Source organism: Lagopus leucura, unplaced genomic scaffold (genome assembly GCF_019238085.1).
Source record: "Lagopus leucura isolate 7727_CA_CO unplaced genomic scaffold, USGS_WTPT01 Super-Scaffold_100001, whole genome shotgun sequence".
NCBI lineage: Eukaryota > Metazoa > Chordata > Aves > Galliformes > Phasianidae > Lagopus > Lagopus leucura.
This window is the reverse complement of record NW_024962262.1, coordinates 59116203-59141472: the sequence shown is the minus strand read 5'-3', so window position 1 is coordinate 59141472 and position 25270 is coordinate 59116203. Positions and strand designations below refer to the sequence as shown.

Genomic DNA, 25270 nt, shown 5'->3' with positions numbered 1-25270 from the left:
GGCATCCACAGGCCTGGACACAGTACTCCAGATGGGGTCTCACAAGAGCTGGGTAGAGGGGTCAGGTGGTTTTCATTTGTAACAGCTACAGGCAGGATTTGCACACTGAAAGTATGTGGCGCAACTTGTGCCTGGCTCTTAACTGTTATTTTTTTATTGAGGCTTTGCAGAACTTCAGCACAGTGTGTGAAAGTTTGTACATGCAGTTGTGTGCTGTACAGAGCATCCTAAGACAGACCACAGGAAACATTTTTAAATGGCAAAGCTATGGAATCAATTATCCTATGCATTATTTTCTTTTCATATTTGATCTAGCTGATGTCTCAAGGAGAGGCCAAACTTGACTAGAAAGCAACCTCCTGCTTCTTGTCTTCAGATTTCTGCTCAGTGTAATTATGAACAAAATGACACTGCATATTGTGCACCTGTGAGTGTGAATTCCCAAACACTATTCCTTGCTTGATCTCCCTTATTTTCAGCTGTGCTACGAGGGGTTGGAGAAACTGTGGTTCCATAGCACCTGCACTCTGATCTGCAGCACTGAGATTCTGGAGACTCGCTGGATACGCTTAGTGAAAACAGAAAGAAAAAAAATGTGGAGAATATGAAAGAGAGTCTGAAATGCAGCTGGAATGACACAGCATCTTCACACTCTGCAGCACTACAGAGAGGGTTGTCATGGGAACGTGTGTAATGAATATTTCCCTCATTTTCCTAGCTCTGTACCTTCCTTGTACTTTCCTCTTCTTTCGCCCCCCTCCCATTGGCAAAAACGCCTGAAAGAATGATGCTTACAAATCTGTCTGGTTGTACAGCTGCTCTGTGTGGAGTGAGATTAAGCAAGTCAGGGGTTTTTAGCTTGAAAAATAAATGTCTGGGATGAATAGGGAAGTAAAATCATGCCTGAAAAAAACAAGAGGGGCATGGAAAAAGTAAGAAGGGAGACAGTGCTTACTGTTTCTCATACTCTAAAAATTAGCAGGGATGCAATGGAATTATGAGGCATTGAGTTTGAAACAAACAAAAGATATATTTTCATACCAATTATTAAAGTCACTGTCACATGCTGTTGAGGCCAAAGGTGTAAATTTGAGGAGGGATTAAACAAGTCTCAAAATCAATGCAGACTTGTTGTCCCTTGGTGGTTCTTATTGTGTATTTCATCTCTGGCTCAGCAGCTCCATAACCAATTTCTGCATGAAACTGCAAGGATATATCATGGGACAAGAAGTGGCATAAATCATGCCCCCTTCTTACACACCTTTCTGAAGGATCCCCTTTTGGTGTCTGGCCTAAGCGGACCTTTCATCAGACAAATCAGGGCAGTTTCCCTTACAAGAATAGGCTACAACAAAACAACTGTAAACACATCCTGCCAGGAACACAAAAAATCCTAGAACACCATTGTTTCTACTTCTCTGCTGCTTCAGGACAACATCATCTTATGATGGAATAGTTCAAAATGGCCTTCCAGATGCATTTACACTGGTATCAGTCACTTTGGACTTTAATTCATTTGGTCTTTCTTGGAATACGTGGGACTGACTTTGGCACCTTCCTACAAACAAAAACAGCTAGCCATGCTTAAAAGTGAATCTCCACCAGGTAAAGTTAATATTCTCTAACTTTACTAAGCAATATGCAACATCTTTGGAAAAGCACACTGCTACTTAATTGGCAGCAATAAAAAGAGCAGACAAAATATACCAATTTGGAAACCTCAGCTGGTCTCATACATGGGCAGTCTGTTTCTTGGTAGCTTTTAGTACTGATAGATCTCACAGTTCTCACAGTATGCAGATGTTACTCAAAGTCAAGCCACTTACTTCAGTGCTTCAATGAACATATTTAACGCAAATGTACAGTTTGGAAAAGTCAAACTGTGTAGCTTAAAAATTTCCCAGCCTCTTGTTGACCACTTTTCTAATTTCTAAGAAACAGAAAAGGGTGTCTACTCTCCTCTCATTTAGCAATTCTCTTACCAGCACCTTCCAATGCATTAGAAAAGTGGAATACAGAATAGACTGCTGAGCCACATGTAAAAATTCCTGTAGGACTTAAACATCTTTAGTTCATTGATGAACAGATGATACAGTCAACCTGCATCAGATATCAAACACTTCCAGCAGCCCCTGAAGCATATACACATTCGCAGATGCCAAAAAGTTTATGCTGAAAAGGGCAAGTTAGCCAAGAACAGCACCCTTAATTTTCTCTTGTAATGATATCATTAAGTCATAAAGGTTGGCACAATATCAATTAGTTATTCATTGTTGCAGTATCTTGTAAAAATCTCTGCTCAACCTTCTCCCAGACAGAGCATTCATGTGCAGTTTCATCTTGCCTTATTCTGTCCAGAGTTGCCCCATGAACAAGGAGTTCTCTAAAAAGTGGGTCAAGGCACTCTGAAATATTCTGGTTTTGGAATATTTGCACTTCTCAAAGTAGAACATTTCCAGATGCCTTGAAATCCATAGGACTACAATCTCCGAGTCAGCACTTGTTTGTTCCTCCTTCAGGGACCATCAGATCTGGTTGGCTTCCAAAATAAGCTCCAGTATGGGTGGGCACAAAGCTTAATGTTTCCCTCTCAAAAAGAAAAAAGGTGGCCTTGCTGATAAAGCCAAGACATCTGTATTCAGCATGACTTAATTCTGCCATCTAATACAGGACTCAGAGGATTGCTCACTATTTATTATTATTTTGTGTTACACAGATGGAAGTGATGTCTAAAATGCACTGGTTCCAAACACAGAAAAGATTCAGGCCTTTCAACACCGAGTATGCAATTTCAAAAGATATGACTTGTTCTCCATCTGATACTAACTAAGAGAGCTTTATGTTCAGTATATTGTCCAAACAATTATCTGTAACTAATTCCGATCCATAATGTAGGGTCACCTCTCCCTTACCTTTCAATGACCCTATAACAGCACTAGCTTTGATGATGACTTACAAAGCAAAAGAATGTAAGCCTGTTTCTCCTTTAAGTCTTCCTTTCCTATTCTGTCCATTAGCATCAGAATATCTGCTTTCATTTGACTCACAGGGCCTGCAAATTTAGCCCATTCAAAGCCTGTAGTGATAGTGATGCTGTCCTTGAAATTATCCAGGTAAGCAGTAAAAAAGTCAGAATAGTCAAATTAATTGAAACCTTATTATGCATTTCATGCTTTAAAATGAGAAACAAAACTCTGTGGACTGATTAGCTCAAGTTAAGGTTCCTGGGCAGGTGCTTTACACTGTAACTCCTTTAACATTATGGTATTTCCATATGGTTAATATAATGGATTAGGGTGAATGTACTTGGATTTCTAAGCTCAGGGGGTGATAAACCAGTATTCATTCATATTGTGCTCATGGCTGCAGTATCTCTGTAGATGCCATTGTTCCTGTGCCTGCACACATAGATCTGTCCCTACTATGAAGGCTGGCATTGGGCAGATGTATCAATTACAAGACAAACCCAGGTATGACCTACTGAATTTTATTAGGTTTGAGGAACGCACGATCTCTTAGCTTAGCACAGAATGTAGCCAGTATGGCAATTCTGTAGGTCAAGCACCCAGACACACAGAAGTACTACTGTCCACACAAGCACGAAAACTAGTTCCTTTAGAGAAGTGCTGCTAAGCCTCTCTGCACCTATACAAGCCTCCTGACCGTCCTCAAAGCCCATGAGCTCTTGGCTACTGGCAGTGACAATTTCAGGGCTGAAATTACAGCACTTACTGAAATGACAGGAGAGTTCTGCAAGTGCTGCCCAAGGCAGGAGCAGAGAACACAAAGAGCTGTGGAGAAGCATCTGAACGAGTGTGTCTATGTGCTGGCCTTATGTGAAATATAAGGTTTCTCAGTGGAAACTTTCACCCTGTGACCGGCTGCTGGAAGCTGCTACCTGAGCCATCTTACGGGTGAATTGCTAAGACTAGCAATGTTGTGCCTGGAGAGCACTTCTTAAGCGGTGTCATATCTAGGTCCCACAGCCCTATTAAAGTGTTCATGTGGGATACTTGTAGCACAGAAGAAAGACTTACTGGTAGAAAGTGCCGGTCCTTTATCGCTTGCCTCTTTTGACTGCAGACTGCAGGGAAGGGAGGAAAGGGAGGAGCCACCACAGAGATGGGCCCTTGGACTTTTTGCTCTCTGTTATCAACTCGGCTTCGATGTTCTGTTTTGGAGGAGAACAAAGAGAACATGAGTTTTTCAGAGCATTAAAAACATAAACATTTCTACTAACTGTGTAACAGAGCTATGGAAAGGACATGGAGCTGAAGTTCCTCCTCTTCTCCAGTGAACACTACTGATGATCCTCAATGAAGATGAAGGAGAGAAGCACTTACTGGGCTCCCAGCCCCTCAAAGAGCAGTGCCTATACACCCAGCATTACAGAATCACAGGGACTGGAAAGGACCCCTGAGATCATCCAGTCCAACTCCATGCTAAAGCAGGTTCCCTACAGTAGGTTGCAAAGAAAAGTATCCAGGCAGGTTTGGAATAACTCCAGAGAAGGAGACTCCACAACCTCTCTGACCAGCCTGTTTCAGATCTCTGTCACCCTCACAGTAAAGAAGTTCTTCCTCATTTCTTGTATGGAACTTCCTACATTCCAATTTGTGCCTACTGCTCCTCATTCTGTTGCTGGGCACTTCTGAAAGCCTGGCTCCATACACTTGACTCCCACCCTTTAGATATTTATAAGCATGGATAAGATTCCCCCTCAGTCTTCTCCAGGCAGAACAACCCCGGGTCTCTCAGCCCTTCCTCACAAGGGAGATGCTTCAGGACCCTCATCATCTTTGTGGCCTCTGCTGGACTCTCTCCAAAAGTTCCCTGTCTTTCTTGAACTGAGAGCACAGAACAGGACATAGTACTCCACACGTAGCCTCACCAGAGCAGAGTAGAGGGGGAGGATCACGTCCCTTGACCTGCAGGGCACTCTCTTTTTAATGCACCCAGGACACCACTGGCTTTCACTGTCATGAGGGCACACTGCTTGCTTGTGGTCACCCCGTTGTCCACCACATACCCAGGTCCTTCTCTGCAGAGTTCCAAGATGTTGGACAAGATCAGGCCCTGTACCAATCCTTGGGGAACACCAGGCATCCAACTAGACTCTGTGCCACTGATCACAACCCTCTGAGCTTTGCCAGTCAGTCAGTTCTCAATCCACCTGACTGTTGACTTATCTGTTCCACGCTTCCTAAGTTTACCTACTGGGATGTTATGGGAGGAAGTGTCAAAAACCTTGCTGAGACAGCACCCATTGCTCTCTCCTCTTCTACCCAGCCAGTCATGTCATAGAAGGCTACCAGTTTGGTCAAGCATGATTTCCCTTTGGTGAATCCATGCTGACTACTCCTGATAACTTTGTTTTCTTCTACTTGCTTCAAGATTATGTCCTGAATAAGTTGTTCCATCATCTTTTCAGGAATAGAGGTGAGGATAACTGGCCTGTAGCCTGTAGTTTCCTGGCTTGTCCTTCTTGCTCTTTTTGAAGGCTGCAGTGACACTGCCTTTCCTCTAGTCCTCAGGAACCTCTGCCATTCTCCATAATCTTTCAAAGATGAAAAGAGAGCAGCCTAGCAATCACTTCTGTAAGCTCCCTCAGCACACATGGCTATCACACATGGTATTCCATGTGGGGCCCATGAACTTGTGTGTGTCAAGTTTGCCTAGTCCATCTCTGACCAGACTCTCTTTGACCAAGGACAAGTCCTTCTTTCCCCAGACTCTCACCTCCTGGGTCTGGGTTTCCCAAGGAGCAGCCTTAGCAGTAAATATTGAAGTAAAGAAGGTGTTCTGTAACTGCCTTCTCGGTGTCCTCTATTACCAGGGCTCCTTCCTCATTCAGCAGTGGGTCCAAGTTTTCTGCAGTCTTTCTTCCTTTTGCTACTGACGCACTTAAAGAAGCCTTTCTTGTTGTTCTTGACCTTCCTTGTCTTAAGTCTTCCTCGTTGCATCCTTGCATGCCCTGACAATTTTCCTATACTCCTCCCACGTGGCCAGATGCCATTTCCATATTCTGTAGATTTTCTTTTTCCATTTGAGATTATCCATGAGCTCCTTGCTCATCCATGTGCACCTCCTACCATCACTGCCTGATTTCTTACTCTTAGGGATGCACCCGTCTTGAGCTTGGAAGCTGAACTCGCCCTGAAAAGAACTTTATACCTTTAATTTCAAGTGATAAATGAGCTGACTTCTAAGTGCTTGGGATGCAATGCCTGATTCCCAGCGAGAACTTGCAGCTCCTGTTGCCTTGAAATATCAAGACACATGAACATCTGCATTCTAACCCTAGAAAATGTACCTTTCTGAGGGGAAAGAAGGAAACATAGCCTCAGGTAGTTCTTCCTTCCCTGTCTTGACATCATGCAGCAGTTCTATGGCCCAATATGGAGGAGTCCATCCTGAAAAAGTCACGATCACTCTAATCCCAGCCCAAAGGAGTCTTCTTCCATCATGGGCTTACAATATCCATCTTTCTTCCAAATCAGTTCCAAGTCTCTGAGATTTTCCATGTGAATGGGAGAATGCTTATGGATTTCCTACCTCTAATTTTAGGTGAAAGCTAGGTGAAAGGTAATTAGTGTTTGCATAGAGTGCTGCTGGAGTGTTGCAGGTCGTTTCCAACCTTGTGATTCTGTGATTCTGTGGAAGGGGATGATGTATTCATCTCATGCATATAACTATGGTCCAGCCAACCACAGCTGGTTTCCTGATCTAACGTTTAGTTAGAATTACTCCTTAAATAAAGAGATTATGAAACTCTAACAGAAGAAATAGAGCAGAGACAATAAGCATATTTAAGTTAAATTTCAGATCACAATTTCATTCTGGTAAGTGTAATTATTTAGAAAATAAAATCAAGCAGCATATGACAAGCTGCCTGCTAAACCTGCACATCTGCCTTAGACATGCAGGATGGGCAGCTTCTCAAAGTGCTGCTTAAAAGCAAAGAGGCATTTTTGGTCACTGCCTTCCCACCAATGTCAAGCTTTCTGCTGCCCACCAGATGGCAGGCAGAGATCAGCCTGCTGCTGGGACGACTGCAAAGCTGAGCTGCTGCAGAAAGAAAAGCTCACTTGTGTTCTATTTGAGCACTGCAGTCCTGCTTTGTTGCTCTTTGCAGTGCTCTGAAGATATGCCGCACCTCCAAGATGGTCCTGAGCAAAACTCTGTAGAAAGGCTGATGTGTGAGAATTAATTGGAACATTTCATCCAGCTAACAGATGCTCCATAGATCCCGGTAAGTATTATTATAACCCAATAACAACAATATATGGGCAAGGCAATGATAGCTGCTGGTGCAAAACATTTCCAACAAGGGAATCTGCAGAAGAACATTTTAAAAGTGACCTGCATGGATTTTCTCCTTTCTTAAGCCACAGAAGAAAGGTACAGATGTCTGCCTCCAGTTGGGAATCTTCCCTCAGTTAGACAGCAGGAGAAAGCCAGCCTTTGCCTATCTTCTGCCTTCCACTGGTTTCACTCAGCAAAACCCCTGTATGGCAGGGACTCTCCTCCCTCCCTATAGGCACTTAGCTTCCACCCAGAAAGGATGCAGCCCTCCTCCAGGCTTACAAGCCCCAGGCAGGCATCTCAGATTCTGTGGAGCCTCTCTAATATCACTGCACTCCAGGTTTAGCCCCTGGAAAGTTAGATCACAGAATCACAGAATCACAGAGTTGTAGGGGTTGGAAGGGACCTCCAGAGATCATCGAGTCCAACCCCCCTGCCAAAGCAGGTTCCCTACAGCAGGTCGCACAGGTCGGCATCCAGGCAGGTCTTGAACATCTCCAGAGAAGGAGACTCCACCACCTCCCTGGGCAGCCTGTTCCAGTGCTCCGTCACCTCACTGTAAAGAAGTTCTTGCGCATGTTTGTGCGGAACTTCCTATGCTGCAGTTTCCGGCCGTTTCCCCTTGTCCTGTCTCCACTCACCACTGAAAAGAGTCCGGCCTCACCATTCTGCCCCCCACACCTTAGATATTTATAAATCTTCTCTGTCCTGGGACACTGTTTAGCATGTGGTTAGGAGGAGATACATAGCCCTGTTAAAACACTCAGTTCCTCCATTCTTTGTCAGTGAACTAAATAATTCGTACTTGCAATGCAGAAATATTTATTTTAACAGAATGCAAGAATGTAAAATGGAAGAGTAAAGAGTCATTTCAGAACTCCTCTAGTAATCATAAACAAGCCAAAGAGGACATGAGCCTTCTGTAAGTGCCAGAACTTCTTCACCCTAGTTCTGAAACCCAGTGCTGTATTCCCAAGGAGGCATGGTGCTTGAGCCCCTCCATGCATGCATGCAGCAATACTTACCTCTGCGCAGGGCTCGCAGGTGCTGCTTGGCGTGGTGGTGCAGCTCCTCCACACACGGAGGTCTGGTGGAAGGGAGGAAGATATTTCTTTGCTGATGCCAAGGTGCCCGGTAGTAGACACTCAGTTTGCTCTCTGCATCCAGGTTGGAGACGGCTGTAGTAAAAGAGAAGAGCTCCAGGTAAGACTCACAGCACTGAATGCATCAGTCTAGCTGAAAAGCAGTTTCACTTGGAACAGCAGTGCCAAGAATGAGCACTGAGGATGTTATGACAGCCCTTATCCCACCAAGTAGCAGCGATTCTTATCTTCTCCATGTTGCTATACCACATTATGCCACTTAGCATTCAGATAATGACTTTTTACCAGATCGCAGATGACTGTAAAGGAGGCAAGCAGGTGTGATGATATAACATAGATGCTGAATGTACGCACTAATTGACTAATAATTCTATGGACGCCAAAATGAAAATGCAAAGAGGCCATACAATATTCCCACAGTGACACTTAGAGCAAAGGCAGCAAGAAGCCTGCATTTCCAGTCTACCCTCTCCTCCTGCCTGTACTGTGCTACTCCATCATGTTACACACTGCTAACTCCTGACACAGGTTGCTAGCTCACTGCCTTCCCATGCATAACGTCCAAGATTAACTGCCCATCCTGCTGAGTGCCGGTAGCTGTCACCTATCAGAAAGGGTTCCTATAATGCACATGGACTTCTGAGGGACAGGAAAACTTCAGTTCATCTAGCAAAATCTTCTAACTGTCTCTGAAAGTTACATGAAAATACTTCAGGTTTGAGAGGCTTCCTCAAGAGTGACAGAACTTGGAGGAGATGTGCCTAACTCCTGTGCATCCAGCATCCCAAGGGATAGATAAGGAGAGATTTGAGGGATGCCCTGCCTGGCCACCGCACTTCTCTTGGGGAGTGAGTAGGTGAGTGTTTCACTGTCACTAGCTGATTTTACATTTCCTTTGCCCCTTGAGGGTGAGGAAGCACTATTCCTATTTTACAGACAAGGTACTGAGACACAAAGGGACTTGCTCCTAACCCACATAGGAATCACATGACCTCCATGGGAAATTCATCTTGGGACAAGAACTGGTAAGTACAAGTAGTAGTACTGCACCCATTCCATCTATCACTCAGGGTATGTGATATTCATGATCACAAATTGCACCCTGGAGGCTAATGAAACAGCAGACACAAGCAGTTTCTTCCTATCTCCAGAAAAAGTCTGTCTAGACGACAGCTCTCGTAGTTGTCTATGACAGAGCTAAATAAGTGAGCAGAAAGTTTTACCTACTTAAGAGCTGTTCAGACATTTCATTAGAATAGAATAGATTTCTCTGCAATATTTAACTTGCAGAAAGGCTCTTCTGGTTTCAGCAGCAATGTTTTACAAGTAAGATTGAGTGGGAGTTGGATTAACATACTTTGTGTGAGACTCAAAGATGAAACCAAGCTAACACAATCCCACTACACGCTCACTGTGGTAGACAGGCACTGCTGTTTACAGAAAAAGCAGCGTGACCTCCTGGCCACCTGAGTCTTTGCAAGCAGACAAATCTGGCAGAGCTGTACCAGAATGAAAATGACGAGCAAATACATTGCTTGTTTCCAAATCATAGAATTGTTAAGGTTGGGAAAAAACCTCTAAGATCATCTAGTCCAATTGTCTACCAATACTGCCCACTAACCCATGTCCGTAAGTATCACATCTACATGTTTCACCTCCAGAGACGGTGACACCACCACCTCCCTGGGCAGCCCATTCTAGTGCCTGACCATTCTTTTGGTGAAGTTGTTTTTTCCTAATATCCAATCTGAAAAGGGCAGTCAGTAATGTGCAGCACCCTGTGCCACAGCCTCAGAGTCCGTACATCTGTGTGCCTCCTTCTCTTGCAGGAACTCTGACTCACTCTGCCAGGGAATATGCCCCACTGACACCAAGACAGCAGAAATATTGTATAATATGCACTGAACTGAATGGCCCTTTAAAATACTGAAAAGCTGGAGTGGATTTTCTAGGCAGATCAGAACAGAAACTTAAAAAAGAGAGCTGGCAAAAAGAGCTTGCAAAGATGCTGTGAGGAGATGAATGACCTCTGACTGCAGTGCAGAGGCAGAGAGAAATGCTGGGTAGTGCAGGGGACAATGCTGGTCCTGGGACAAACAAGAATAAACCCATACAAACACAGGCTGGATGCTGGAGGACCATCCCAGCCTCAGTGCAGTGAAGCTCCACAACCACCTCTCAGCAAGGGGCAGGAGAGGGAAAAGCCTCCCAGCAAGTGATAGGTCCACATCACTACTGAGGGAGCCTAGATGTGACCAACTCCAAAAGCGGGCCAGCTTCCTCTTCACCCTTTCTGACTGTTATTTCTGTGCTCCTACAGAGGTACTCAGCCTGGCTCTGCTGCCAGGGCATAGGGCCCAGACATTGCTGCCAGGTGATGGAGCTGTGGGCTTCCAGGGCCACCAGACATCTTGCTCAGGGCACAGGGCTAGGTTTCTTGTCTCTGTTCTGTAAAACAGGGAGAAGGTATCTCCTTCAGCAAGCATTTCCTCTCTCCTGGTGATTTACACTGTAGTCTGTCTGTTTATACAGACAGGCCTATTTATAGTAGTAGTAGTAGTAGTAGTAGGCCTATTTATACAGGCCTAGCTTGCGTGCACCTCTAGCCCATGAGCATCATCACAATAGGCATAGTAAACAAAGTAACACAGAAAGCGTAAAACCACAGCCTTTAAATTGTTAACAGCTGGACACCAGAGTGAATGAGCAAAGAATCCTGCAGAGACACAGGAAAAGCAGCATTTCAGGCATCAAATGAAAATTGCTAATATATTTTTAGTGTGCGCTTTGATCAATTTAGAATATACAAGTGAATCATATAAACCATCACGTTCATTTCATTCTCGAGCTAAAGTAATTGTTTTTTGTCTTGTGGGATGGCAAAACGACAAGAGACCGTTTAAATGGATTCTCCATTACATTTTGTGGATCCATTAATGTTGGCTGGTTTCCTGACAACCAATGTCAAACAGACATACACTAATGGCTGCTCTCATGAGAAGATTTTCACCGATTCCCAAATAGCTGGTTTATCAATGATGATCATATTTATCAGTTTTAAACTCTTCTTGTCTTTGCATCCTCTTGTTTGCTCTCCCTCCCTCCTCTAGCTAAGCAAACAGAGAATCCTGCTGCAGCAGAGCTGCATGTGGATGCTTGAAGGTTGCACAGCTTCAGTGCACTCAGGCGTGGTTGTTCTAATAATAACACCACAAAGGCCAAGCAAGAAAGATTTCTGCTCCATTTATTTCATAGATTCAGGGGTTCCCCTCCCAGCTCCGTCTGCTTCTCTAGACGCCCACCTTCCCCCCTCCTCAACTCCTTCTGCTTCTCAACTTACTATTTCTTTATTATAGTTGCCATTAAGTGCCAGGGGATTAAAAAAAAAAAAAAGAGAGAATTTCCTGATTCAAAGAAAACACAATTTGGTGATAGGTGTGAAAACAGGAAGAGCCTGAAGGGGATTTCATTAGAGAATGAGGACATGTCCTATGTGCTCTGGGACAGACTGCCCAGAGCCACCACACCACAAATCCCCGCACAAGTAAAGACAAACCAGTGGTTGTCACATTCTCAACAAAGTGCCTTAGGTCCAGAAGGAAAAAAACACAATCAAAACGAATCAAATCAAGGAATAAGTAGTAGTAGAGTAGCAGCAGGATGCTCTCGAAGGTGGGCAGCTGCACCTTTCCAGGTGCTAGATAGGAAGCCCTTCTCCAGCACAGAAGTGGTTCACCTGCCATGTTAGAAACACTACAATTTCCAGCCACTTCAGGTAAAAAAAGGTGACTCGTTTTTTTCATTCATTATAAGAAGAAAACTTTGCATAAACAGGCCTAAGACAGTTGCAGCAGTGGCAGTAGGGTTCACCCAATCAAACTCTTCCACACTGGCTGCATAGGTTGTCAGTGAGCTGCCGCCTTTTGAGTCTGTGTGCAAAGCATGCAAGAAAATGAATTCCGAACAAGACTGGTTCATCTCAAATACTAGATAATCTAGCAACACATCCAACTCCGTCATGCATATTAGTGCATAAATGTTTCATTGAGGCAAGTGCTGAGTCTGATGTGAATTTTATTTATAGCTCTGCATGTCTCGAATGCATATTCCCCTAAGTACTAGTGTCTCTGCTGTAAAATCCAGGGGGTTTAAGCCTGTAAGGCTGACAAGAACCTACAACCACTTCTTTGCTGCACGTGTCCCACATTCCGTGTGATATACCAGCAAGCTCAGCACTTTCCAAGTGGCTCCCTCTTTGTCTACTGCACCAGTAGAGAAGTGCAGTGGGTGCCTGGGCTTACCGGCAGGGACCAGTGCCTGGAAGGACAGAGACCGGAGCACCTCTGAAGTGGGATAATCTGTTTTCTATACCCATGCATGCACCCAAATATCTCCCTTGGTCTTCACCTACTTGCTAACTCAGACCTCATCCCATGGAGCTGCAGATAGCTATTTGGATCAGCCCCCTTCCCGTCACATCTTTATTAAGGATTCAGAAATGCCTGTGCAAAGGGGCTTCTGCTCCTTGCAGATAAGGCTCCTGACTCTTCAGCATGTCAGCCTCCCAGCTGAGCAACCACCTTACTGTAACTCCAGGATCTATACGCACAAGCATGAGCGTGCACACAATGTCTCTCACACCTCTGGAGTCAGAAATGTATCCTGACAGCTTTGGCTTAGTGCACCCCAGTGAGAACAGGATGCCATCCTCTTTCCCTGCCAGAAGGAAGCAATGATTTCTGTCCATGTTGGTGTGAAGCAGTGCTTGACAGTGATGGCTTTTTCTTCTGAAGTCCTCGTACTGGGAGTGACATGAGGTGATGGCAATGAGGCAGATGCTTGGCACCATGGGGACTGTGTAGGACCCTGCCCTATTCTTCTGTCCCCAAACAGACTGGTGCATGGTTCAGCAACACCAAGGCATAGTGGAGCCAAGGCAGGTTGCACCAGAGCGTGGACAGGGCTTCTTAAACACACTTCTCTCAGAAGATTAGAGACAACCAACTTGCGGAAACAAAAAGCCGCATGCCAGAGCCCCTGCCTCCTCTTCTTTATTACTCCTGTGCATCTCTGGGGTTTGTTTAATGTCAGGATAGGGTCCTCTCATCCTCTCTTACATCATTCTTGCCTTCCTGGTGTGTGTGCCCTGACATTGCCGGGGGCACTATTCAGTGCAGGTGTTTCCTTTCCAGTCTTCCCAGTGCCCACTACCTACTGGACTGACCCCCATTTTTAGAGGGTCTGCTTCTAGACTACTTCTCAAAGCTGGCACAGCTGTATCTACATGGGCCATACCTGCCCATGAAAGCAGGAGGGGAGACACAACAACGCAAGATAAGCCTTTGGCTACAAGCGGGCAACAACAGGAGCACAATTATTATTCTGCTCTACACTCATGGATGGACAGTTTGCAAATTTTTCAAACTCAGGCAGAAAGGCACTGACAGCAGAAACTGCTGAGAAGGACCATGATCTTTTACACTCTTTGTTTTACTTCTTGCCAGTACTTTGAAACACCGCACGTTTCGACCACAATTTCTTAGTGCATCACTGTGACATTTCTCTGCCTCTAATTATTCCATACATATGGAAATGACAACTATTTAGGAGGAAAAAAAGGACAAATGGACAAAACCCCATCCATCTTCAGCATTCAGTTATCTGGGAAGATGAAAACATTGGAAAGCGTATGATTTAGATGTCATTTTCATGTGCAGATCCCTGAATTTTGCATTTACCTGGTATTCGGTTAACTGGCACAACAAACAGACACAATTCAAGAGGGCTGGGAAGTCTGCGATTCTTATACAAGTAAGAAGATTACACTGTTCAGCAATATGCACTTATGTGCAGAGTGCCACATGCTAATCCCATTCTTGGCTTTGCTGCCTTCAATCACTGTTGGCGGTGTTTGAACATATTTTTAACTGCTTTCACTAACTGTCAAATAAGTTACAGTGGAGAGACTGGGGCTTGTTATTTCAAAGTCTTTCAAAGCTGTCACTGCAGGATAGACAGTAACCTCACAGAAATGCACAGTATTTTTTATGTTTAAGGCTTAATTCCTGTGTAGCTTCTCTAGCCAGTGGTTTCTTCTTCTCCTTTTATTCCTGTTCTCTAGTCTGTGCTTTCCACTGCCTCCAAGAGTGGCTGGGAGAGAAACAGCTTTGTGCTCTCAGCTACAAACAGGAGCAAATGTAGTCACAGACAGAAGGTTTCTGTTGGGGGGTTTGTTAATAGAATTGCCCTTCTCACCCATAAGCCAGACTGGAGAGATGAATGGCATTTCTAGGTGTGTGTGTCTCCTTATTAGACATCTCCATGAATATGTGCAATTGTGCATATGCCCCTACCCCATTCACACCAGATTCTGCACCAATAAAATCTCCCCAGTGCACATCCCATCTAATGCAGAGTGACAGCAAGCACTGGAGGGAGTGCAACACACTTATCTATTAATAAACAACTGAAATGTTCAATAATGTATGCGTAGCCATGGTCCTTGCTCTGCCACAGCAGCAGAAAGTCCATCAGGGAAAGCAGGTTAGTAAGTGAGAAACAAAACTACTAATCTGGCCTGGCTCTATTCCCAGGGCAGCTAAAGACTTATGACTAGATAAAAGTTTTCTCAGCTGTGCACTTGTATGCATGAAATTAAACATTTAACTGAGTTCTACTTCTTCAGAGACCATGACCCAGCTGGTCACTCATGCCACAGCTTAGTGGTTCTACCAGAGGGCTGAAGGTTGAAATGATACAAAAGGCAGCATCAGAGCTGCCTGCAGGAGAATGGTACATAAGGCAGACAGCACCTGAGTCCTGCTAGTTTGAGGTTGCTGGATCTAATGGTGAAGCTGGCATGCTGGCAGTAGGGGTGATACATCAGACATGCGCATGCACACATATATGTGTTTACGTACACACACATCACAGCATGTAACTAACATCTCCGGACCTCTCTCAATCCCACATTCTTCATTAGCTGAAAGCACTTCTTTCAGTCTGGAGCTCTTTCAGCATGTTTCAACACAGATTTCTTCACACTGACCCTTCTCATTACTCCCACTCTCAATGACATGCAGTAAGATAGTCTCTCGTCTCCAGCAGTGCAGCGCATGTTCTCTACAATACGCTCAGCAAGTGTATTTAAACATCCTTTCCAATTCTCTCACAGCTCTGCTATTTTTCTCCTACACTGACTCATCTCAGATCACTACTAGGTTTGCCCTAGTTGCTCCAGCAGGTCACCATCTTGCTCTCCTCTTTAAAACACAGAAGAGTGCAGCTCACTGTGATGTTGCTCTCAGATCAGCCACCTGGACTCCACATGCACTCAAGAACAAAGCTTTACAAAATTCATTTATTATCCTATCTTCCTTGGTTAATATTTACCTTCAAGATCTTGTGAAAAAACACACTCATGCTACCCAGATATTTTTATCTGAAGTACTGCACACACATTGTTGTCACAGGACAGCGTTTCAGAGTCATTTTAATGCATTTTGCCTATTTCTCCTATTCAAAACATTCAATCCCCATGTATACTTCTATCTGAATATTTCTATCAGAAGAAGAAAGCTTTCCCGTGCTAGCCTTTTGTGTCCTCACCAAGAATTCTCCTTCCGAGAGCAGATGCTTGTGCATCAGAGCCCCTGTCTCCATGTCAGCATCCACAACACAAATCCTGCTGTAAAACACTGGGGCCTTAAAAAAGCACAGGGGAAGATGACACTTGACATAGAATATGCTGTGTTCAGCATATTGGAAGATAAGATTCAGGTGACTTATTTGAAGAACAGAAAATATATTCCCATTTTCCTTGAAATCTTCATAAACTACAGTCTTCCGTCAAAGCTCTATGAGTTAGTCTCCATTACTCTTCTCCATTTGGCTCAGGAGTGTAATATAGCATCAATTACACCAACAGTGCAATGATACACACACCTGTCTCTTGGACAGTCAATTAAGGACATCAACTTATTCTACACAGGGCATCAAATGGCTATCAGCAGCTGACAGCATTTTGTTTACTGCTGACATACACTTCATTCAAGATGATAACCTAGAAGGAAAAGAGCCCTATGGCCCCACTGTTTCATATTCCTAGTCCCTGATGTGCTTTCCTATAGGTCATGATCAAGTCATCTGTCTGGAAGGGCAACATACTCACTATAGAAGAAAAACACAAAGAAATGTGAACAACAAAACCAAACCAAAGACAAGTTCAGCCTGGAGACCAAAAGGCTCTGGAAAGACCTGATAGTGGCCTTTCAATATCTAAAGGGGGGTTGTAAGAAAGAAGGGGAAAGACTTCAGCAGAAGATTTGTGTCCTGTTGTGAAAAGGACAAGGAGAAAAGTTTTAAAATGGAAAGAGGGGAGATTTAGACTGGTTGTAAGGAAGAGGTTTTTTTACCTCTTATACAACAACTCCCCCAGTAAGGGTTGTGAAGCACTGGCACAAGTCACCCAGAGAGGTGGTAGAAGCCCTATTCCTGGAGACACACAAAATCAGACTGGATGGGGTTCTGAGCACCTTGATGTGGCTGTAAGCGTACCTGTTCATTGCAGGGCAGTTGGACTAGATGGCCTATAAAAGTCACTTCCAACTTTTAAGATTCTATGAATATTGTCATGAGTTACATTTTGTATCTACTGTAAAAGTACTGGGGATTATTTTTTCTGTGAATGTTTTCCCCTATTACTATTTTTAAAGGTTCCTGAGACCTCATTTATTGTACGTGAACTCACAACATTCACTATCTGTCCTCCAGGAAAAAAAACAAAACCAAGCATCCTTATTATTTGTGAATAATGGCAAAAAAACAAAAGCAAAGTGCCCTTATTATTTGTGAATAATGCTAACTGTCATTAGCAAGGTCATTATGATAAGGAGTTAGAAAACAAGGTCATCCCTGGGTGACAAATACCTGAGCACATGTTGGAGGTGAGAGGGGCTGCCCTGTAAAGGTTTGCCTGAGAGGGAGGAGAGCAGATTTTCCTCATGGCCAATAGCATGGGGAAGCCAGTAACCAAGATGAGAAGCTGTTCCCAAGCAAAAACTAAGACTGAAGACTGGTAACTGCTGACAAGGAGATGGCTGAAGTACTTTTTTGTTTTGCTCTTCTCTGATAACTGCTCACCACACAGCCTTCAAATGTTCGGTTTGGTAGGAGGGGATTGGGGAAGCAATGTCTCTCCCACTTTAAGTGAAGATCAGGCTCATCTCTGGGTCCGGATGAGATGCATCCCAGAGTCCTGAGGGAATTAGCTGATGTAGTCACCAAGGCACTCTCAATGATATCTGAAAAGTCATGGCAAGCGGGTGATGGCCCTAGGAACTACTGTCCTGTCAGTCTCACCTCTGTGCCAGGAAAGATCATGGAGGAGATCCTCCTGAAAGCTATGCTAAGGCACATGGAAGACATGGAGGTGATAATCAGGGAGAATCAGCAAGGTGTCACCAAGGGCAAATCCTGCTTGGCCACCATAATGGCTTTTTATTATGGTGTCACTGTCTCAGTGGACAAGGGAAGACCCACTGATGTCATCTATCTGGAATTCAGTAAGGCCTTTTACACGGTACCCCACAACATCCTTCTCTCCAAACTGGAAAGACATGGATTTGAAGGGTAAACTGTTCAATGGATGAAGAACTGTCTGTGGGATCAAGTCTAGAGAGTGGTGGTCAATGGCTCAATGTCTGGATGGAGAACAGTGATGAGTGGCATGCCCCACAGTCAGGGCTGGGACCGATACTCTTTAATTTCTTAATCAGTGACACTGACAGTGGAGCTGAGTGCACTCTCAACAAGCTTGCAGATGACACCAAGCTGCCCAGGGTGCAGTCGACACATCAGAGAGACGGGATGCCATTCAAAGGAACTCGACAGGCATGAGCAGTGGGCCCAAGTGAATCTCATGAAGTTCAACGTATCCAAGTGCAAGATCTAGCAGCTGGGTTGAGTCAACATCTACTACCAATACAAGATGAGGGATGAAAGCACTGACTGCAGCCCTGCCAAAAAAGGCCTGGGGACACTGGTGGATGGGAAGCTGGATGTGAGTCAGCAATGTGCTCTCACATCCCAGAAAGCCAACCACGTCCTGTGCTGCATCAAAAGAAGTGTGGCCAGCATGGTGAGGGAGGGATCCTGCCCCTCTCCTCTGTGCTGATGAGACCTCACCTGGAGTACTGCGTTCAGATGTGGAGTCCTCAGTAGAGGAGAGACATGGACCTGTTGGAGCACATCCAGAGGAGGGCTACAAAAATGATCCATCGAATGGAACAACTCTCCTATGAGGACAGGCTGAAAGAGCTGGGGCTGTTCAGCCTGGAGAAGAGAAGGCTGAAGGTGACCCAGTAGCAGCCTTTCAGTATCTAAAGGGGAGCTATAGGAAAGAAGGGGACAGACTCTGTTAAAGAGTCTATGGTGACAGAACAAGGAGAAATGGTTTCAAGCTTAAAGAGGGTAGATTTAGGCTAGATATACAGAAAAAGTCTTTCACGGTGAGGGTGGTGAGGCACTGGAACAGGTTGCCCCGAGATGTGGTAGATGCCCCATCCTTGGAGACTTTCAAGGTGAGGCCGGAAGACGACCTGATCTAGCTCTGGATATCTCTGTTCATTGCAGGAGAGCTGGGCTAGATTACCTTTGGAGGTTTCTTCCAATTCTAAGTATTCTATTATTCTTTGATTCTAAGTTCACACAGAAAATGAACAAGCACAGCCCTGGTTCTCATCCACTGACACAGCAGGTAGGCTGAGAAATCAAGCTCCCAAAAGTCAGGAACAACAAGGCATGTGTTAAGAGCAGAAATGATGGCTAGTATTTCACACTTTTTCCTCTCCATCAGTCTTTTTCAGTATGCTTGGCTAGATGCCCTGAGCAATGCTTAACTGCAAGCTGAGGTAAGCAGCATCAGTGTCTTCCAATTATATATAGTAAATAATAGGCTACTATAGTGTTCCTCTGAATTACTCACAGGCATCTGGGGGAAGACAGAAAGTCAATCATCTCCAAGGGACCGAGGGCAACTCTTTTCTCTTCCCCAGGGAAATATCCTTACAGCTCCTGCAGTTCCATCACTTTTTTCCTACAGTGGGACTGAGATACATGGCTTGCTTCCAGGTCTCTGTTCCTGGGGTCATGACTACACCATGCAGCTTCTTCCCCAGGAAAGCAAGGCAACTTGTACCTTTGCTCAGGCAACACAAGCCACATACACAATGCTACAAGGTGACTCTCATGCCACCCTGATGATAGTCCTGGTCAGACCTAGCACAGAGGCGCAGCTGAAGATACAAATAATTTATGAGGCAGCTCTTCCAGTGTTCTTTCAATGAAACTCTTCCTCAACTCAGCAAATACCTAAGTCATTCATCACTGCTCCTCTCAGATGTTCCTTTTGGCCTCAACCTCGCAAGTGATTTATGTGAGCGTACAGTTCTGTACAACCAACTTTGAACTGGGCGTGCAGAGCACCTAGCACAAAGGAGCTCTGGGCCAGAAGGGGAGGTCTGATTTCAATATTGTCTGGCAACATCCTTCTTCAGACCCACTTCTGACGTGACGTTTCTGTAAAACATTACAGCAAGCAGGGCCATAAGAGTTCAGAAAGCCACTCTGAGCACAGACAAGAAGAAATAATATGGCCAGCTAACTCACAGAGTTTCACTTGTTGAAATAATACTGAATGTAGTCTTTATTATATAAGGACAAGGAGAACTGCCTAAAAATATACATTTTCCTCTCCCCCTTCTATGTTTTCTCAAAGCAATAGATTTTAACCAAGAAACCTGCTTACAGAGGGATTCTTGTTAGCCTTGCAAGATGGGGAGAGAGTATAGTAACTTTCTCTTCCTCAAGCTCTTTGTTTCCTATCAAAAACTTACTCCAATCCATGGTACACCATGCTGCTGCATGCACAAACACCTGTGCAGGCAGCAGCACCTCAAGTTACAAAAGGCACAGCAGGAAAACCAGGGCTGTGGCTAGCCCCCTTCCATCAGGGCCAGCTGCACCACCAGACACAGCCCAAAATCACCACCCAGGCACCATACCACATCCAAACACTGCAGCATTTTTCAACAGGCTTAAAGGCTAGAAATTGGCCCTTAACTGGGAAAAAAAAAACAAACATGTAATGATATATGGAATGGACTGTAGTACTTACTGTATTTTCTATATACAAATGCACAAAGCCACTGTAACATATTGGATTACTTTACAGAAGGAGCCCGTTCAGATACCGTTTGGAAATTTTGTCATGATACTGTACCTATAGACTTCAAAGTGAATAACTTACATCGAGATAAGCTATTCTCCTGCTGTTGTTATTGTTTGAATAACATGTTCTCAGCTTGCTCACCTTAGGCACTAATATTTTTCTGTAGTGTTACTCTATTTTTCTACTGCATTTCAGGTCCCTGCATACTTAAAATGGTAAACAAGCACCAAATGGTAAATGCTAGCTTGCAGATAGCTGACTGGTGAGCACTGTTAGCTGCAACCCCTTGCACAACCCTGCAGGGGATGCAGACCTGTTACCATGCCAGCTAGGGAGCTTCTACAGCTCAGAGTAACCTACTAATCCCCTGCTTGAATTGAAACGTCACAGCCGACAGCAAATAGCACATAAAATGCAGCTTGAGAACATTCAGCCTAAAACAAATTTCATTTACTTCTTGTAAAGTGTCAAAAAGTGTTAATAAAGATTATAACATATGCCATCCTTTACTGTTATGGCTAACACCATTTTCTGAGCAAAACCATACTCTACTGTCTGTACTCACATATATATTGCTAAGCTGCATAGTTACACAGGAAAAACTAATTGAGTTCTAATGTTTTTATTTATGTACAGCCACAATTTCTGAAGAGCTCCAGGATTTGTCAAATGCTGCAGGGCTGTGGGCCATTCTCTGTCAAGAGCTTCCCGTCAAAGCATAACAGCGAACAGCAAATTCTTGCACATTTATACCTCATCAGTGTTTGTGCATGTGCTGGACCAAGCATAATGCAGCTTTCAACACTACAGTTTCAGCATAAAGAATATGCCAAGTGGCAAATGAGTGGTTGTTTAATGCACATATAAAATCATCACCTGGTCGTACACATTATTATGATCATGTACTGAGCACTACACATGAAGAATGAAAACAGAAAATGCAATCACATGGATACATGTCGCCAGAAAAGTGCAGAAGCATCAGGTCCATGTCCAGTGATAACTATCAATTACAATACTGAGGAATGATATCGGCCTGCAACAGTGGACAGGAAGCCTTTGAACTCTAAACTGGAAGCAGCGATGACAAATTAAAATAAACTGCAAGAAATAACTTGCTCTAGAAGCCACAGGAAAATAAATTAAACTAGGATATACTTTCCAGAAAAAAAAAAAAAAGGAATGGCAGTAAGGAGAGGGGAAGGAGAGCACAGTCACTGAAATTATCATGCAGGAAGCATAGGTAAAAATGTGGCCGTCAAGTAGAAAACTGTGTTTGATCTTAATGTATCACGTGTTGAGTAGAATGGTGAATCACGGGAGAAAGCACCCTAGGGAAGTGAAGATTTTTTCACAGGGAGCAGAGCTGACAACACTCCCAAGCATAAAGCAGCAGACAACAGAACGTAGAAACAAAACTAGCTTTCCCCAAGGGAGATGTGTCTCCCTGGAGTATTTCTATAGCTTGCAGACACGCTCCCCTCTGATCTTGAGTATGAGTGAGCCTTGGTGAGCTCTAAATAATCTTCTGGAGGAGCCAGTGCTGCTCTGGTCACTCTGGGAGAACTATGAGAAGACGGACAGCTGTCAGTCCAAGGCTCAGTGCTGGATTCAGGTGTTTGGATCCCACAGGTCCCTGTAGAGAGCTCTTGCAGGGCTGAAAAGCCATCCTGCAGTCCTCGGCTTCCTGGTGACATCCAGCCAGCGATCAGACACCACTGTGTACACAGACATGAGGAACCAAACAGCCTTCCTTCCAACACAAACTGACCAATGCCATTGCCATGTCAGAACTTGGCTGTTTTCATAGACTGTGATGATGAGCCTGCAGATTTTATCAGGACATTCCCATTGCTGTCATGGTGCAAAGGCCTCAGACAGGCAAGCTAGTAAGCAATGCTGACGACACCAAGCTGAGTGGTGTGGTTGATACGGTGGAAGGAAGGGATGCCATTCAGAGGGACCTCGACAGGCTGGAGGGCTGGGCTCGGGTGAACCTGATGAGGTTCAACACGGCAAAGTGCAAGGTTTTGCATTTGGGCCGGAGGAACCCCAGGCACCTGTACAGGCTGGGAGGAGCGGTCCTTGAGAGATGCTCGGCAGAGAAGGACCTGGGGGTCCTGATGGACGAGAGACTGAATATGAGCCAGCAGTGCGCTCTGGCAGCTCGAAAGGCAAATGGGATCCTGGGCTCCATCAGGAGAGGGGTGGCCAGCAGGGACAGGGAGGTGATTGTCCCTCTCTACTCGGCTCTTGTGAGGCCCCATCTGGAGTACTGTGTCCAGGTGTGGAGCCCTCAGTACAAGAAAGACATTGAGATTTTGGAAAGGGTCCAGAGGAGGGCAACTAAGATGATCAGGGGGCTGGAGCACCTCCCCTATGAGGACAGGCTGAGGGAGTTGGGCTTGTTCAGCCTGGAGAAGAGAAGGCTGCAGGGTGACCTCATTGCAGCCTATCAATACCTGAAGGGAACCTACACCCAGGAGGGGAGTAAACTCTTCAAAAGGGCTGATAACAGCAGGACTAGGGGAAATGGTTTTAAGTTGAAGGAGGGAAGATTTAGGTTGGATGTTAGGGGGAAGTTCTTTACAGGGAGAGTGGTTAGGCCCTGGAACAGGCTGCCCAGGGAGGTTGTGGATGCCCCGTCCTTGGACGTGTTCAAGGCCAGGTTGGACGGGGTCCTGGGCAACCTGATCTGAATGTGTATGTTTGGTGGCCCTGCTAGGCAGGGGGGTTGGAACTACATGATCCTTGAGGTCCCTTCCAACCCGGGTGATTCTGTGATTCTGTGTGTGATTCTGTGCGAATTAAGGGACTTAACTTCTAACAGTAAGCACTGACCAAGAAACTCAACAAACTCAATTTTATGAAGAAGGGAGAAACCATGCTCAGAAATGTGAGACGGTAAGCCTGACCGACTGCCAAATATTGCTGTCTTTGCCATGTCCTCTCTCTCTCATGCCCTCTTTCAGGTAGCCTCTGGATGCTCTGGCTACCTGAGGACACAAAATCTGGCCTTTGCTGTTCCCCTCCAACCTTACTACCTTCTCCTCTTTGCCATTCTTCCTTCAGTGCACATTTTCTGAGCAGCACTAAAAAAATGAAGTATTGGAAGAGGTGCTAGACTGTGCCCCAGGCTGAAACGCTCTAGGCATTGAGCAGCAAAAGGCAGACAACACCCACGAAGACAGCCCAGCCCTGATCCAGCAGGATGCTGTCTGGGGGAGGTGGCAATAAGGCTTCACATAAAATCCCAGAGCATCTGTTAACAGAGAGGGGGAGGCCACCTCAGCCAACTTTTTTTTTTTTTTAATATATACTGTGGATATTTTTTGTTAAGTCGGAGACATTTTATATACAAATACAGATCAGTTCGCAGCCATCTGCTTATTTTGTATGTAGCATCTCAAGTATTGTTAGGGTGTTAGAGAGAACATGAAAACAAGCTCTTATCCCTGCCTGAGCTTAAAGTCAAAAACAAAAAACAAACAAAACAAAACAAAAAAAAAAAAACAAGAAGAGAAGAAGAAAATATATAGGAACTGTGAAGCAGTAAAAAGCAAAGAACTGAGGCAGCACTTTCAAACGGTGATGTCCTGAGCTGTAGTGGTTTGGGGATGCAGCCTGGCTCAGCAGGTTAATCACAGAATCATAGAATGGCCTGGGTTGAAAAGGACCACAATGATCATCCAGTTTCAACCCCCTGCTACGTGCAGGGTCGCCAACCACCAGACCAGGCTGCCCAAAGCCACATCCAGCCTGGCCTTGAATGCCTCCAAGGATGAGGCATCCACAACCTCTTTGGGCAACCTGTTCCATGTATCACCACCCTCTGAGTGTAAAACTTCCTCCTAATATCTAACCTAAACTTCCGGTCTCAGTTTAAGACCATTTCCCCTTGTACTATCACTATTCACCCTCATTAACAGCCATTCCCCCTTCTTATTGTGCAGGCAGATCCCAGCTCTGATCTTGGGCACATCCCTTCTGCCTTTCTCAACCATTGTGCATTCTCAGGATCTTCTACCCTTAACTCCTGTTTCTACTATGTGTCTTAAAGGAAGAAATCACCCTTTGCACCAAGAATTCACACATACAATAACAGGCTCCTCATTTCATGTGCTATATGTAATGCATTGGCATAGGCTGCCCAGGGAGGCAGAGGAGTCACTGTCCTTGGAGATGTTCAAGAACTATATTGATGTGGTACTAAGGAACATGGTTTAGTGAGCAACATTGGTTGGATGGTTGGACCAGATGATCTCAGAGGTCTTTTACAACCTTAATGATTATATGGTTAGTGGGTACGGTGATGATGGGTTGATGGATGGATTAGATGACCTTAGTAGACTTTTCCAACCTTAAGGATTCTGTGATCCCATTCTAAAATTATATTTTATTGTTGGGCCTTTTTTTAGTGCTTTATTTCTCCACACAAAAGTAGGTCTGACTGTTCCCTGCTAAGGCATACTCCAAACCTGGTCAGAAAAGCTGTGGTTTGTGTTCCCTATCCCACGGTTTTGAACCTATTGGATGCCCCAGAAGAACAATCTCTGCCATTTTCAAGCAGCTCCAAAATGCTGGCCTGGGTAAATACCAAGTTGTTCATTATTTAGAATTAATCTGACATGTT

At 44.7% G+C, this 25270-nt stretch overlaps 1 protein-coding gene across 1 annotated transcript in view; it reads right to left on the bottom strand.

The window, feature by feature from the left end:
* Positions 1-25270, bottom strand: part of NHS (NHS actin remodeling regulator) — a 252222-nt gene that overhangs the window by 19406 nt on the left and 207546 nt on the right. The window contains exons 2-3 of the mRNA XM_042866620.1: positions 8331-8483; positions 4038-4171 (exon numbers count right to left, since the gene is read on the bottom strand). Of these exons, the coding sequence (XP_042722554.1) occupies positions 4038-4171; positions 8331-8483 (287 nt within the window). The remainder of the gene's footprint in view (positions 1-4037; positions 4172-8330; positions 8484-25270) is intronic.